This window comes from Phyllostomus discolor, chromosome 12 (genome assembly GCF_004126475.2).
Source record: "Phyllostomus discolor isolate MPI-MPIP mPhyDis1 chromosome 12, mPhyDis1.pri.v3, whole genome shotgun sequence".
Taxonomy (NCBI): domain Eukaryota; kingdom Metazoa; phylum Chordata; class Mammalia; order Chiroptera; family Phyllostomidae; genus Phyllostomus; species Phyllostomus discolor.
This window is the reverse complement of record NC_040914.2, coordinates 61,404,691-61,422,131: the sequence shown is the minus strand read 5'-3', so window position 1 is coordinate 61,422,131 and position 17,441 is coordinate 61,404,691. Positions and strand designations below refer to the sequence as shown.

Sequence of the window (17,441 nt, the reverse complement as noted above, 5' to 3'; positions counted from 1 at the left end):
AGGTATAGGGCCTGGCTCAATACACAGCAGTTATTTTTATATTGTTGATTCTAATACTTTAGTGACTAAAAAATGTGTTTCCAACCAGACTTACACTTTTTTTAAATTTTATTTTAATTGTTGTTGCAGTACAATTTTCTCTCTTTTACTCCCATCCCAACCCTCCCACCCAGCCCTCCCCTCCTCCCTCCCATTTCCAAGACTTACACTTCTTAGTCTGACCGCTAAACAGAAGAGCTGATAACGACAGCGGCAGCGGACCTTTCCTAGTGCTCAGTGTGTGCCCATCACTGCAGTCAGAGCTTTACGTGGATGATTTTATTTTAAATCTTTCAACATCAAGTGTCTACACTTTACGGATGCAGAAATCAAGACAGAGAGTTTAAGTGACTGGTGCAAAAACTGGGTCTGGAATTCGGTCAGTAGTCTCCAGACTACTTGCCCTTAACCCGTACTGAGGTCAGGATGACTTCCACAAAAGGGAAAAGATCCCCAGCTAAGCATATGCGTTCTCCCCCATAAATCTATGCTGAATGCCCCTCTACAGGGGGCCCAGAGAACATAGGTGGCTTGTCTGGCTGGGTCACAGTGATGACAGTGAATCTATTCACCAGAAACATACTTTCCCAACTCTGGGGATGTGGTCGTGCTGTTCCTTCCCCTCTTATTTCACGTGAATGAACTTCACTAGTTTGTTAAGGTAGGATCAAGACCTACTTCCTCCAGAGTTCAGCTCTCTCCTTGTATGACTGTCCATAGCATTTCTTGCCTGTAAAAATTCTGGTGATCTCTTCATGGTCAATTTAGCCTTGTGTGCTTACCCAGGTCTTTCCTATGCCTACGTCTTGCCTCCTCGGAACAATTACACGTTCCCTGAGAGTACCCAGACAGGGCTGACGCAGTCAGGCTCCAGCCAGGCTGCCCCACCCCGCGTGCGCATGTATGTAGCGTGTTCTGCTCACCTTGAGAAGCTTCTCTTGCACCTCAAGGGCTCTTGCTTCTCTCTGCTCAATCCAGCGAGAAAGAGTTCGAAGGGCAGCAGCCCGTGTTGGAATTTGAGGATCATAAGCAGATAGAAGAACTTCCTGGAGCTGTTCTGTGGTTATGCTTCTAGCTGTCTGGCTTGTAGTAGTGCTGGGCTCGCTGCCCTCCTGAGGACCGAGTGGAGCGCTGGATTCCAGGCCGGTTTGGTTGGGTTTCTCCAGGCTTTGCTGTTGGCTGAGGTGGCCATGGGACACACCAGTGTACCTCTCACGACTGTTTTGTTGCGGCTCTTCTATTTTCCCTTCTGGGTCCTTTTTGCTCAGGGCACTCTGGGCGGCCACGCTGACGGCCTCGGTGGAGAAGGCCCCATGGGTAGAGATGGTGATGCGGAGATCCGCAGCGAGTTCTTGGATGACGGGGTCCGGGTACGCGAGGGAGACCTTCTCCAAGAGAGGCAGCAATTGCTTCAGGACAGCAAAGTCACTTGATTTCAACTGCAAGGTGAAAGGAAAAACGGCAAACCCAAATTAACGTAGCGGATGTTAACACGACTTGAACCTAAGGCAAAAAACACACCCCGAGTGAAAGGGGCGGGGAGCAAGTCTTGTTCCCAGTGTAACCCATCAGCAGGTAGCCTGAGTCTGGCGCTAATAACCCTTGCTGAATGACTACAACAAAAAACATTTATTGAATACTTACCATGTATAGGCACTTTTATAAGTTAAAAAATATGTCAGTAATGTATATTATTACCCTTAATTTGTACAATCTGATGAGCAGGACATGGTATCTTATGGTTTTAATTTGCATTAGCCAGGCTAACAGCACTATTAAGCATCCTTCCATGTTTACAGACTGTCTGCATTTCATTTTCTGTGAACAGATGTTAACATCCTTTGGACCCACTTACGCATTAAACTATTAGTCTCTACCACTATTCTCACCAAACCTGATTTTAATACTCAATCATATCATATAATTCTCTTCCAGATTATTGTATTCTTGACTTTTATTGCATATTTTATTTTTACATACCTACTGCCATACAAAGATGAGTTCACACTAGCAAAGTACTTAGTGCCTGACACAGAGTAAGTACTATGGAAATGTTTTAAAAATAAATGTGATAAACAAAACACACATATTCATATCCCTACGATCTAGTTAAAATTACCTCCTTTTTAAACTGAGGCACAGAGCAGTGAAACAACATGTCCAAGGTCACGTAACTCGGAGGTGGTAAGACATGAACTCACCGAGTCTGGCTCCAGAGCCTGTGTTCTTACCCAACGCCCTGCATGGTCTCACCTGAACGAGCAAAGCTGTGATCTAAAGTGGCCGGTTGGCATACAACGGCATCTTAGGTCTGGAAAGGAATGGCACAATAACTGGCAAAAGGGAATTTCTCCTAGAAAGTACGAGTGAAAATTATGTATGATTTTGTTTTTTCCAGGAGTTTTGTTCTAATAATGCTGTAGGCCTTGATAGGAAAGGTACGCGTGCAGTCGGTGAAGAAAACAAGAATCAGCAGGAATCTTTCTGTTTGAAAATGCTGGGAAAATGATCATATGAGGCCTTGCGAGTCCTTGGTAACTGGAAAACCTTGCAGGTTTTAAGTCCTTTTAAGGCAGGGTATTTATTACGTATTCATTCACTTGTTTCATTATCCAACCAACCAACGATTAACCAACTAACTGTCTTCACAGGACCCATCTAGTGCTCTCACTTTATGCGACAAGTCCGCAGAATTGTTGCTGTTCGCTCTCCCCATGACCGCCCTCCCAAGTAAACAAAAACCTGCGGCACATGGCAGGCTCCTACACGGAGAATGTCACCATACGCTCCCCCCAGAATTCTTTGTTTAAACAATTAGAAACTAATGCAAAATTGGTGTAAGATAGAATTTCTAGTTCTGTAACATATGTCAGATTGTCCTCACATGTAAAACAACTGACCATTCCTATGGGACTGTGTCTTAAGGAAGACAGTATGTATGTCTACAGTAAAGGCATTTTCTATCTAAGAAAAAGGTAAATTGCATCAGGGATCTCTGTGGAACTGGAAAAGACATTTTAGAATAATTTTGCTAGTGTTGTCATTATGCTAGACTTCATTCAGTACCTCTGTTGTATTATGGACCTTTGCTTTTTTAAGCATCTGAAATGGAATTATCTACTTATATCTACAGTACATGGACTCTTTTCACTTCTATTATATACAACAATTTCTTTAAAATAACAACAACAAATAAACCAATGGGACTGAACAGAGAGCCCAGGAACAGACCTAGGCAATACCATGAAGATAAGAGATTTTTCAACAAATAGGGATGGAACAATCGGACATTGATGTATGAAAGGAAAGAAAAAGGAAGGAAGAAAGGAAGGGAGGGATAAAAGAAAGAAAAAAGGGAAGAAAGAATCCAGACACAGACCTTACATTATCACAAAAATTAATTCAAAATAGATCAGAGACTAAATGTAAAATGCACAACTAAAAAATTCCTATGACATAATACAGGAGAAAAATCTAGATGACCTTGGGAATGGTGATGACTTTTTTCAGTTAAAAACCCAAGAAAAGAAACCCATGAAAGAAAGAACTGATAAGCCAGACTTCATTAAAATTAAAGACTTCTGCTCTGCAAAAGACAATGTCAAGAAAAAGAGAAGATGAGCCACAGACTAGGAGAAAATATTTGCAGAGGACACACCTGATGAAGGATGGTTATCCAAAATATATACAGAACCCTTAAAAGTCAACAATAAGAAAACAAACAACCCAATTAAAAACGGGCAAAAGACCTGAACAGACACCTCACCAAAGAAGATATACAGCATATCAAATCCTATGCCACCAAGGACCTGCAAAATTAAAACAACAATGAGATACCACTACATACCCACTAAAACAACTAAAATGTAAAACAACGCTAAATGCTGGCAAGAATGTGGAGCAACAAGAACTCTCATACATTGCTGGTAGGGATGCAAAATGGTCCAGCCACTTGCAAGATAGTTTGGCAATGTCTTACAAAACTAAACATACTCTTGTCATATGCTCCAGCAACCCTGCTCCTTGTATTTGCCCAAATGAGTTGAAAACTTATGGCCATAAAACCTACACACAGATATTTTTAGCAGCTTTATTCATAACTGCCAAAACTTGGAAGCAACCAGGAGGTCCTTCAGTAGATGAATGTATAAGTAGGTTGTAGTACATCTACACAATGAAATGCTATTCAACACTAAAAAGAAATGAGCTATCAAATCACAAAAGACATGGAGGAAACCTAAATACATATGACTAAGTAAAAGAAGTCAGTCTGACAAGGCTACACAGTATATGGTTCCAACTATATAATGTTCTGGAACAGGCAAGACTGTGGAGACAATAGAAACATCAGTGTTTCTCAGCAGTTAGAGGGTGGGGAGGTGAACCAGCAGAGCACTGAGGATTTTTAGGACAGTGAAACCATTACAAACAGTAAATATGTGTCATTATACATTTGTCAAAACCCAGAGTGCATACCGTAAGCGAACTTTAATGTGAACTACAGACTGTGGGTGACAATGATGTGCTGACATAGGTCCAGCGACTGCAGCGGGTGCACCGCCCTGTCACAGGATGCTGGCAGTGGGGCGGGCAGGTGTACGGCAAATCTCGGTACTTCCTGCTCAGTTCTTCTGCACACCTAAAACTGCTCTAAAAAATTGTCTGTTAAAAAATCTGTTCTCTCTGTTTTCAAACTTCTTTTTTTAAAAAAAGATTTTATTTATTTATTTTCAGAGAGGGAAGGGAGGGAGATAGAGACAAAGAGAAACATCAATGTGCGGTTGCTGGGGGTCATAGCCTGCAACCCAGGCATGTACCCTGACTGGGAATCAAACCTGTGACACTTCAAACTTCTCAGTCATTGGAAGATTCATCCTATTAAACTGGGTAACTCCTCTAATCACCATGGGCAGGTAGGTGGATTCTGAACCAAAGAGCTGGTAAGGCAGTTAAAGCCAGGCATGCTCTCAGCTTCACAAGCCTACAGATTTCCCACTATTAGAATAATGAGCGAAATTTAAGACTGCAGGTGCCACCTATTTGTTCATAAATATTAAAAAACAATTCTGAGGTATAAAGTAATAGTCGCTTAATTGGTAGATGAGAAAACTGAAGCACTAACCAGCTAAGTACTTCTCCAGGACCACCTAGGGATACCGCCGAAACTGGGAGGCAACCACAGAGCCCTCACTCTCCTCCTGTCACTGCCTCCCAGCACGGCTCTCAGAATTCTGTGTAGAAGCCCTGAGGCCCGAAGCAGCAGCCCACAAGTGAGTGACAGACTCCTTTATCTGGCTGCCTCTCCGCAGAGTTTCTGGAGTCCTTCAGGAATGGAGCGAGCAGAGCTATGTCAGCCCACGGCTGCGATTTCCTTCAGGGCATCAGGAGTGAACTGGTTAGCTGGTGAGTTGTTCTAAACTTCTGCAAGTTCTCAGCTTGAGAACTGGGAATTGCACTGGTGGGGCCGAGACTGAGGGTGGCGGGAAGGTGTTTCCTTCTAAGGGAACAGATGGGAAAAGGTGTGACACTCAGAGGAGGCCAGGGAACCTCAGGGAGAAACTGCTTCCTGCGGTGACGGGGAAGTTACCAGCCTCGTGCTACTTTGACTGATGGCCAATCCTGAAATTTAGAAATGAGTTTGGAATTACAGTTGTCTTAAGCCTACACTTTCTCCTAATTAACTTCTCTTCCCAGACACTATGTTCTAATAATCACCTTAATTATATAAATTAGAAAGGAAAAAAAAGAAAGGTTCAAACGCTATTAGATATTGTTTCATTAGCTAAACCAATGAATCCTAGCTGGGAATAGGTACAGTATAATCTTCCAGGCTCTGAAGCAAAAAAACCCCCTAAGCCTTAGACTGATTATCTGAAAACGTAATTCAGAATTGTGACTTTTTTCCCATTGAAAAAATAGCATTACTCTAGAAGCCACTTGTAAATCCATGGATCAAACAGGAAAAAAAAAATTAATAGATGCAGGGCAGAAGTATAGGGGTGACGTGTTTAAGTGCACTTAAGCAACTGCAAAGTCAGAGGAATGAACCCAGGATGTCGGCGGTGAGTCAGGATGGCTCATGGAAGGGCAGGGACAGGTGAGGGGTGTGTATTTGCATAAATTATGTGAGTCTCTCTTAGAACATTACTAATTTACACAGTCAGTCCCAAACAACGGGCTTTTAGAAAGGGAAATGGAGATTTCAATGTTCTATTTTTCCATTTAGGATACAGTTTGCAATGATAAATAAGAGGAAAGGAAAGAAAAAATACGTTTTCAACTTATATAAACAAAGAATTTTCAAATTAATACTCAACCACAAAAATAAAAATCAATCAGCCAACTTAATCCAATATCAATTCAACTTCACAAAAACTATTCCATTTGGTGAACTCCTCTTTGACAGTTCTATTAGCAGGGATATAACAGGACTCCAGAAGCTGAACCAAAAATGTTTTTTTCTCAAACTATATGGTAAATATCAAATTAGAAACAATAAGTAAATCTACCAAGAAATGGGCTTTATGTTAACAACAGGCCAAAATAAATTCCTTTTTCCTTGCAGGACAGGCCAGAGACGGGAAATTCTAACATATCAAAAATCAGTGTCAAATTTGAATCCTCAGACTCAAAAAACCATTCCCAAAGGGTCTCCTGCTCATTTCTAAGAGCTATGGCTAGTGTGACTTCAGGTTAGGTTCCATAATACTTGCACTAAGCCCATTCTGCCTCCTTGTAGTCTCCTAACCTAATGTGCTATATAACCAACCAGTGCCCACCTTTCTGCCTTGTCTGGCGGCACTTTGTCCCTAGGTCTCTACATTTCAGCTACACCAGCCTTCTGTCAGTGTCTGAAGTATACCAAGCTCTTTCCTGCTTCCCAGCCTTTGCACAAGATGTTTTCTTTAATTGGAAGAGTTTCCTCCATCTGTCCCACACACTCCCAAATTCCTATCCATCGTTCAAGTCTTTCCTTAAACTTACACCTTCTCAGTAGAGACCTTCCCAGCCTAGGTTGGATGCTATGTTCTCTTGCAGTGGTACCCTCCACTTCTCTTCTGAGACACTTCATTCAAGTCTAAGTATATTTTTTGAATAGTTATTTGGTATCAGACTCCCTTACTGGACTGTAAGCTTCATGAGGGTAGAGACCATGTCTTCTCTGACCACTGTTGTATTCCTAGCACCTTAGCTCAGTATGTGGCACATAGCAAGTATGCAGCAAATATTTTTTGAGTGAAAAAATTAAAAGATTATAAATTACGTATGTAAGATACATACACTGGAAACAAAGCTTTACCATGCTATCTGACCTGGGTTGAATAATGGATCTGGTGCTAAAACAGAACTATTAAAAACAGATGTGACCCTCAGCAACCAGCAGGTTGCAAAGGCTCCCCCCTCCTACCCTCCCCACCTCTCCTGCCCCTGCCTCCCGCCTCCAACTGCAACAGCAGGGATGAGCTGTGCAAAGCCACTACGGGGAGGATAAGAGAATTCAATGTTTGCCACAGATGCAGAATGCTGTACCGGAGGTGTCCAAATCAGGCTTGTGCCACGTCAGAAAGGGCCCTTCCCTTCTGATGGTGACCACTATGCAGGTGACAAGGTAGAAGTGGCACAGTTTTCTGGTGCTCTACTTTGAAGAGAATTCTCATTAACAACTTATTTACCCTGATTCTCCTCTGTGCAACATCCATTTATCTCTCACAAAGGTATGGCAGGGAAATGCCAGGTGTTTCCTCTTTTCTTTCTCTTCTCCCTCCATTCAAGTTTGGCTCATGTTTGCAACTCACCTGGACAGCTCCTCCCAGCATGACAGCCACCAGCCCCATGGACATGCTCAGAGTCTGTGACTCCACGGCGCTCTCTGTCCGATGTGCCACGCTTGCACATGCTCGCTGCAGAGTGGCCACTACAAACTCCACCACCTGCCATGGGAATGGGATTCAGTATCAGGAAGGAGTAAGAAAAAAAAACTCAACGTTTTCTTCACATCGTCCACATCGACATCATGATAGCGAAAACCTGCAAGAACAACTGGAGCCGTGTGGCTGGCCTGGCGCTCAGTGTTTCTCATGCACGATCTTACTTAGGCCTCACGCAAACCCCAGGAGGTCACTACTCAGACTCACTTCCAGGTGAAGAATCTGAGACTTACAGACGTTATCTGCTCCAGGCCACAGAGTCAATAAATGAGAAAGCCCATTTATACTTCCCCACATGTCTTCACATTCTAATCCAACGTCCTTGACTTTTCGTGAATTTTGCCAGGAAATTAAGATGGAAAATGATTTGTGACCTTCTGACCATCTGAGAGGGCCCAAGATCTGCTTCTCCTGACGAGATTTCCCCCTCGAGGACACCTCCCCCACCTCTGCCCTCTGACAGTCCAGTGCTAGGGAGCGAAGAAGCGGAAACAGGCATTCGATTTTACGTTGAAGCTGGTGTCCTCAAACAATCTGCACAAATGATCCAGAGCCATTTTTTTAAATGTCAAATATTTTTCAAGGATTAAGATTATTCATGTGTACCACTTTATATCACATTTGGCTAACAACTAAGCCTTAAATGGAGTTAATTTGGTCAGCATTATTTTAACTGCATGTTGGTTAATCACCCTAAGCAGAACCACCTTTGAATAAAAGACAGCACACACACACACACACGTGCGAGTACACACGCGTGCATGCCCATGCACACACACATATGGGGGATTAATGACTCAAAAGGGAAAAATCATTTTGAAAATGGGGCAGCTGAGATAGGTCATAATAAGCCTCTAAATACCATGCAAGCTTGCATGTTCAACTCTCTGGGCAAATTACATGCTATGCTAGAATCTTTATTGCAAGCTTAGAGTAAAAAAAAAGGGGGCCTGTTAACACTTGTCTTTTGGAGTAAGGCAGGAAGCTAGAAAGGTTATTTAAAGTTCCATTCACTGAAATGTGCTGGTTATGGCAATCTCACCATCCTCAGTAGCCCAGAACTTCACTAACACCCCAGTGAAGGACACTGTCCTTTCAGAGAAACTGCTCACCTACCGTCTTGGGCTACCTATTTTGCTTTTAAAGAGTTTTCTAAAGCACATCTTGTTTATAGGAAGCTTCTATTTCAGCACAAGCATTGTTACATGATTAGGAAAACCTATCTAGACTTCTGACTTTTTCTAAGTTCCTCTCCATGAAATAAAAATTTTTTGATGTTGCAAAACAAGTAGTATCCTGTTTTTGGTAAGAAGGAATCTTCTATGTCTGTCTGTCTGTCTGTCTCTCTCTATATATATATTTTAAACCCTGAGAGTGATTACCTGGTGTGATAGCTGTTATCACCACCTACGACGCACCCTTTCCCCCAAACTCTCTTGTAACAACAAAACCACCAGACCATTTGGATAACGGCTCTTTCCCCTACTACTCATTTCCTGTAATTTTCGTGGGGCTGCCAGCCACGAGAACAGGGATGTGACTGAAGCCTGTTGCAGACAGTGGGGAGAGACTTTTACTTTTAACTTAATATTTTTTTGTAAAGGTGCATCATTTAATGGAAAACAGAATGTCCGTCCTATCCCACTTCTCTCCAACAGATTCTGGCCCTACAAAGGCAACCACTTCTAATTTTGTAGCTGGTTTATTTAATAACAACAGTAAGCATTTACTGTTGACCATTTGGAACACATTATGGGTATTGACTCAATCCTCACAATAATCCTGTGGGGAGGGATGAACCTGCTGCCGCCATTCTGGCTAGTGGGGGTGGTGGGGAGGGGACTGGAGGCCTCGCTGGTGAGTGTGCAGACGTCAACTTAATCCTGCAGTTTTCAGTTTGCGAATACCACCAAGTTCAGAATCTCTAGGGTTCGACTGCTTTCAAGAATAAGCCTGCAGTCTTTTGCTGGGGTTGGGGCGGGGAGGTGGCTGTGCAAAGCTGAGGAAGCAGTCCAGGGGTCTACTGAAGCTAGCAGAGCCTTTCCACTTGTTTGAGCTCTAAATTCAGCTCCATCTTTAGAGCTTATCTGGGGCCTCCAGTCCTTCCAGGGTTCTGCAGTGAGAAGAAGTAGCTTGCTTCTTTTTATTCCTTTCAAATTAATTTTTAAGACAATTTTATTGAAATACAGTCTTTTGTTTCTTGACTTCTCCCATGCAGGCCATTTAGCTTCCCATTTTTTGAAGTTGCTAAAATTGCTACTATTTTCCAGTTTCCAAATATTATTCTCTTTTATTTATTTTTAAAAAGATTTTATTCATTTATTTTTAGAGAGAGAGTAAGGAGGAAGAAAGAGAGAGAGAGATACATCGTGTGTGAGAGATATATCAATTGGTTGCCTCTCACAAGCCCCAAACTGGGGACCTGGCCTGCAACCCAGGCATGTGCCCTGACTGGGAATCGAACTGGCCACCCTTCTTTTTGTAGCTGGCACTCAATCCCCTGAGCCACACCAGCCAGGGCCGAAGGATAATTAAATGGGATAAATCACTTTTGTATCGGCCTAAAACCATTGTTCCCTAATTAGGAATAAAGGGAGATAAGTGCAAAAGCTCAAGTCCTATCAGTTTGCAGACCATTTCCCCCTCCAACTAGCATCCTGAGGAAAAAACATAAGGTCTGCATGAAAAAGTCTTCAGGGAACCGGTAAAAACACAGGAGAAACAAATCCCCCTACCGAGTAACATAACACAAGGTCAGTGAACTGAGGGAATAAGAGGGCCGGAAAGAAATCATGACCATGATTTTCATTAAACAGTCACGATGAAGTCGGAACTGACAGGCAGCTGCAAATTTTCTCAGCAGGAGCTGCGCTGAAATGCTGCTTAGCAACACACGAAGGCAGATGACAATGAGGAGGATACAAAGAACTAGAGAATCAGATTCGAGCGTGGCAACCACACCATCTTACAACCGACTACTCACCAACCACGCAACAACTAATTCTGGTAAAGTGGTAAAATACGGCACCTGCACTGCCTATGCTTTATTACTTTTATTTCCTATTTTTTAAAAATGCTGGTAAAAATTATATCTGAGCCAATAAAATTCAGGTGCTGATTCACATAGTCACTCTACTCTGAAAGCATTTTTTTTTAATCTTAAAATTTCACAGGCTACTGGGGAGATAAGCTATGAGTTAGAAGACCTGAAGAAATCAAGGTGATCTGTGTTTTTCAAATTTGAGCTTCTGATCACTCTCCACTTCTGGTGCACATGAGACTCATCCAGAAAGCAGAGAAAACACAGACGCCCAGGCTCCGATGAAGACACGCTGAATCAGAATCTCTAAAAGTGGCCCAGGCATCAGTATTTTGAAAAAGATCCCAGATGATTTTATTTGCACCGAAAGTTGACAACCACTGTGATATAACATACACACATTTAAAACAGTTCTTAAAGTTTTATGTGCGTGAGAATCACCTCGGGGGGCTTGTTAAACGTACCGATTCCCAGGACCTGTAAAGTGTTGATTCCCTTGGTCTGGTGTGGGCTCAGTAATTTGCATGTTTAACCAGCATGCCAGGTAATGCTGATGCAGGTGTCATCGAACCACACTCTGAGTAACCTTTTTGGGAAAGAACATAAAGAAACCAACCCAGGTGGGATCCAGAACGTGGCAGCCACTGACCTGAGCGATGTTTGTGAATATCTGCTCAGACATCCTCTCGCACAGAACAGCCACCAGCTGTAGGACCAGCAGCTTCTGCTCTTGGCCTTCCACCAGAAGAGTCTGGTGCCGCTCCAACTCCAACAGGCTGTTGCTGGAGAAGGGCTGCGTTTTTAACTCTGCTTCACTTTCCGCGGCCACATGAGTCAACTCCTATCAGTGCAGGAGAAAAGCAAAAAGTGAAGAAAAAGCCTGTAGAACGAAGGGCTCAAGAACAGCGAGAAAACTATCTGAGACATGTATTCAAAAAACCTGTCTATGTTCACTGTAGCATTACTTATAACGGCCCAAAATCAGAAACAAAAATGTCCAGCAACAAGAGAATGAATAAATTATAATGTATTTACTATATATTGGCAGTTGAAATAAATGAACTAGGTGTATGTGGGTATCAGTATAGAGACATCTCAAAAACACTATGGAGTGGAAAACGTGAGTGGCAGAGTAGTGCATATGCTAGGATACCCTGCATGTGAAAACGTAAAACCCCATAATGAAAAACATACACAGGCTACGCACTTGACCAGTATCTTTGATCTCTATCACTAGCTTTCCTTGAACTGGGGCCATAGAACATTTCCAAACCCTTTTTGGAGACTATTAGATGCTTTCAGCACCACAGCCCTTTTTCCCTAAGATATTTAGAACTTCTACCAATAGGTAATTCATTACTGTGGGTTTTACACACGTCCCCCCTACCCTTCACGCGGCAAATTTCCTTGGGAAAGGAAAACCTTACGTTATTTAACAATTAATGCTTTAACAAAGGAACTGACAGTTCAGAGCAGTGCTTCCCAACTGTGCCTGAGCAATTTTGTTCCCCAGGGGAGCATTCAGCAATGCCTGGGGACATTTTTGGTCATCATAATTGGAAGATGATATGAGCTCCTAGTGGGTAGAGGTCAGAGATGCTGCTAAACATCATACAATGAACAGGAAGCTCCCCTGCCCCCAAAGCCAGAAGGCCCCCTCCCATTTCCTCTTCACCTGCTGCCAACGAAAAATTACCCAGCCCAAAATGTCAATAATTACCAAGGTGGGAAAGCCTTGGTTTAGAGCAAAGAAAGCCCTTTGCTTTTTTTAAACGAAAAAAATTTTCTAAGTATCCAATTAAAAGGATATATTCTTTTTCCTTTGCTTTTCTCCCTTTTCTGTTTTTTTTTTATTTAGTTTTTAAAATATATTTTTAGAAGATATATTAGTATAATGTTATTTGCAATGAGTGGCCGGGCAGGGGGATGGATGCAAACGTGGAAGGTGAGACAGCATCAGAAAGTACCCCCCAGTTCAAATCCGACAGGTGTCAGCCCTGCTTCGCCCCCTGCCCCACATGCTCCCACACCCTCACCCCCACCATCCTTGAACTCCATACACATTCTCTTGGAGTAGACACCTTATTTAGGGAAAACAATGAAGAAGGCAGAACTGGAGGACAGGGAACCAGAGATCACCTGGCTTGTGTTCTCAAACAGTGCAAGTAAGAAGCAACACACTGTATGGGCCCACGTTACTGTGGGAGATCAGGACAAAAGGAAGCACAACCACCAGAGCTAAGAAGCAAACCCAGAAAAGGTTGCAAGCGGCTACAAAATGGAATGAGAGAGACAGAATTGCTAAATCTCCTTCCCAAATACCTGACAAAACAATAGTCAGAAAGGATATGGGATTACTCTATAGCTGTAAAACCTGCTATTAACTTCAAAAGAGTTCTTCCTGTGAACACAGAGCAAAGATTAACCCTTTGGGAGATCACGGTTCTGCTTTGGTCCTAAGATCTCAGTGCTGAAATCATTCAGTCATGTGCGTATTGCCAAAGATAAGTTTCTTCTTTTTACCAAACCTACTAAAAAATAAATTACTCTCATGTTCTCTGATTATTTCTCCTAGTAGGACCTAATTTTAGAACCTGAAATTATGACGGCCTTTAAAATTCAAAGGGGCCCCTGATACTACCCTGGAATAAAGCTGGCCATGAACTGCATATTCAGTTCTTACCTTCAAGCAGAAGATGAAGAAGTCACCAGCCAAACCACTTTCCTGGCAGAGGGACAGCAAGTCCCCGAGATGCTCTACCTGGCACTGCTCTGAGGACACCTTCTGGTACAGGGCTTCATCTTCGTCACTGCAACGTGCAGTCGGTTTATCTTGGTAAGATTGATCACCCAGAGATATTTTCTTGAAACCCCATTAATAATATTCTACAGTAACATGTTATTTCCATGTAACAAATCATTAGAAATATCTCAAAACTTTGTTTAAATTATTTTCCTGTTACCCCAGAGGGGGAAAAATCCATGCTTGCATATAGGAAAATTTGTCGTGGTAATTCCAAGGAAATTACAGTCCCTTAGAAGTCCACACAGAGACCCCAGGTCAAGGATTTGATAGCACTGCTTATTCACTATTTTTCCTACCATGAAGAGAAACTGGTTTCAATGAGAACAGTTGATTCTGACATATGTGCACTAAAAGTGCACTAAGGACTTGTTAAGAGAGCAGTAAGTTTTAACTACTGATAAGTTAAATACTACAAAATTCTCTGTATATTCACAAAATTGGTCCCTGCTTAAACTGTTCCAAAGCGTTTTTTTAAAAAACATGCCAGAGCCCTGACTCGTATGGTTCAGTGGGTTGGGCATTGTCCCATGAACCAAAGGGCTGCTGGTTCAATTCCCGGTCGAGGCACATGCCTGGGTTGCAGGCCAGGGCCCCAGCTGGGGGTGTGAGAGAGACAACTGATTGATGTTTCCCTCTCACATCGATGTTTCTCTCCCTTTCCTTCTCCCTCCCTTCCCATCTTTCTAAAAATAAAAAAAATCAAATATTTTTAAAAATAAACATGCCAGAATTTTTTAAACTTTTTCCATTTGGAGGCATAGTTATAACCACAGAACCTACCAATGCTCAACAAAACAACTCTCAGTAAATTACTAGCTTGAGTTTGTACAGGTAATTCTGTTTGCAATCATTGTGGTTTTTTCTGTTTTCCTCAAGTCCATCATATTGAAAGAGCATTCTAAAATTTAAAGTTAGCCATGGATTAAAAATTAAATTTAAACCCTTTAACAAACAGCAGCATTTGCAATGTGATGTAGAGTAACTGTCACCAGTTAAATACTATATTAACTCTGATCAACAAGAATTTACATTCTGAGGTACTAACACCTACACATATCACCCAGAAAATGGAAATAACTTAAAATACACTTGTGAGATGTTGGAGAAATAAATAATCCATTCCAATAACATTTATTAAGTACTTTCTAGTCAACCTCTAGGAGAAACGAACCCCCACTATAAAATTATCATAAAAGACAGCTATCAAGCAATCTCCCTTAGGGATGAGTCTGGCCCTGAACACCCATATGCCACTCTGAGAGTGAGAAAGAGCACTGGTCCGCCCTTGGCTCTGACTCACTGGCGAAGACTTTGTGAAGCACGTGGGCTTGCCGTGATGCAGAGCCGTGAGGCTCCAGTAAACTGCACCTACTATTAGCTAGCATCTAGAGAAAAGCTGGAGGATTACTTAAGGCTCACATTTCATTTAGAGATTATAATGAACAGGAGCACCTCAGCCTCAGCCTCTTCAGGTTTTGGTTTCCTTTCTACCAGCGCCCCTTAGTGGACAAGCCGCAGAATGGCCTTTTCAGTACAATTACGTCGGAAGAGAGACAGCAAGGATGGTTGGACTCACCAAATGGCCTCTTTGATGGTAATCACTATGCCACCTTGAGTGGCAGCTCTAAACTGACACAGAGAATGGAGAGTAGGCACAGATTTGTCCAATCCCGCAAAACCTTTCAGGCTGGTAATTGCTTTCTTCCTCTCCAGTTTCCCCAGAATCCATAACAAGGTTTCTTGGCAAAGTGACCTGGCAGGAAAAAACGGTTATAAATGAGCTTGTCATCTTACTCTGCACATCTAACAAGACAGAAAGAAAGACTGTGGGGTCCCCGCTGCATTCTAGATGCTGGCACAGTCACCTAGTACCACTACTGAAGTGCAGGAGCAGAAAGTGTGCTTCTTGTGAATTTCAAAGCACAAATATCCTGAAATCCAATGAATGACAGACTGATCTTTGGCCCTAGAAGCAACCTTGATATCACATATGAGTCCCACATGAATTTTTTTTAATAATACCAAGTGCACCCGTTGTCTTTGGAGCGGGCACTGTGAAAGAAAACTGACACTGATGAAACAACCCATCGCTATCGATGGGCCCGATCGCTCACGACCAAGAAACGGCATACTGACGAGTTCTTGCCGATTCCTCATCCCCTTTTACTGGTGCCAATCAACTAGGAGAGGAATGGAATATATGTCTGCATCTTCCTTCTCGGTCTCTGACGTGGACATGACAGTGCTATGAGAACTTGGGTTTCAAAACCGAGACAAGAGTCATTATATGGACGGTCCTTTGAAGCCAAATTCACGTAGTTATAGTCTCCCATCTTCCAGCGCACTTGCTACTGTCACTTCCCTATGGCTTTGGGCCACAGTGACGCACTAACCAAAAGTTAGAGTCAAAGACAATATGTAAGCTCTGACTAATATGCAAGACTTGAACAGCGTGGAGCTTAGGGACACCAACCCCCCTGCACAGTCAAAAATCCATGTATAACTTTGACTCCCCCCAAAACTTAAGCTGTCCCTTGGTATCTATGGAGAATTGGCCCCAGGACCCCTTGAGAATATCAAACTCTGAAGACGCTCAGGCACCTACATAGAATGGCAGAGATTAATGCATACAGTTGGCCCTTCACAACCATGGATGCGCAAACCATGGGCTGAAAACAGCACAGGTATTTGTTGAAAAAAATAGTGTCTAAGTCGACCCACACAGTTCAAACCTATGCTGTTCAAGCGTCAGCTATACTTTCCTTCACCACTTGATGATGTTTCCTATTTCCTAAATAATTTAATGCATAGTTAGACTTTATAGTAAGTGAATGAAGAAGGTATGATTGTATATCAGGTTACACATGGGAGGTTTCCAAACACCAAAAATCGAATTCTGTAGGATTTTAGAAAGGATATAAACTTATAAGGAGGAAGAAGCAACATAAGCGGCTGTGAAAATAGAGCTGATACAAAAGGAGTCCTACTTAAATTCCAGTACAAAGGATTATTTTCTGGATGGCTAAGACACACCTTCATTCTAAACCACACTGTGCAGCACTAACACCAAATCCAAGGCTAAATTACAGAGTGCCACATTCAGATCCAGATTTCCTGAGCTGGATTTCTCACTCCCCACAAGGTAGTTATGACCCATCCCTGCTGTCTCCTTCCTAGACATGTAATTCCAGTATTTTTCACTGATTAAACAGTGGCATGTTCATACACGTAAACAAAGATTTCCTATCTGATGTCTAGGACTAAGGCCCAGGAAAGTCATTCTAAAAACTGCATCCAACCCCCTTCAATATGCAAAACTCTCTCTTTTCTAGATGAGCAGAATGAGAGGGTTCTCAAACGTGTTCCTGACTTTGAAAGGAAAAAACAACTACAAGGTGGCATAAGTCAAATTCAAAATAAGAACAACATGCAAGAGAAGACTTCACTATTTACAAACAAATAAGGCTCTCTCGTTGTTTACCTTAGATGTGACACACTCTGCTTGGTAAAACAGTAGAGAGAAAAGAACACTCCCAGGACTGGAATCAGGGAATCCACCAGAACTGCTACAGGCTCGTTCCCAACCACGTACACCTAGGGAAAAGGAGATGGTGAGAGGTATCGGGAC

General features: G+C 42.4%; 1 protein-coding gene across 1 annotated transcript in view; it reads right to left on the bottom strand.

Annotated features, from left to right (window-relative positions):
- The window catches only part of TANGO6 (transport and golgi organization 6 homolog), a 132,926-nt gene that overhangs the window by 80,445 nt on the left and 35,040 nt on the right, over positions 1 to 17,441 (bottom strand). The window contains exons 8-13 of the mRNA XM_028534769.2: positions 17,295 to 17,407; positions 15,390 to 15,566; positions 13,691 to 13,817; positions 11,657 to 11,848; positions 7,836 to 7,970; positions 963 to 1,478 (exon numbers count right to left, since the gene is read on the bottom strand). Coding sequence (XP_028390570.1) covers positions 963 to 1,478; positions 7,836 to 7,970; positions 11,657 to 11,848; positions 13,691 to 13,817; positions 15,390 to 15,566; positions 17,295 to 17,407 — 1,260 coding nt within the window. The remainder of the gene's footprint in view (positions 1 to 962; positions 1,479 to 7,835; positions 7,971 to 11,656; positions 11,849 to 13,690; positions 13,818 to 15,389; positions 15,567 to 17,294; positions 17,408 to 17,441) is intronic.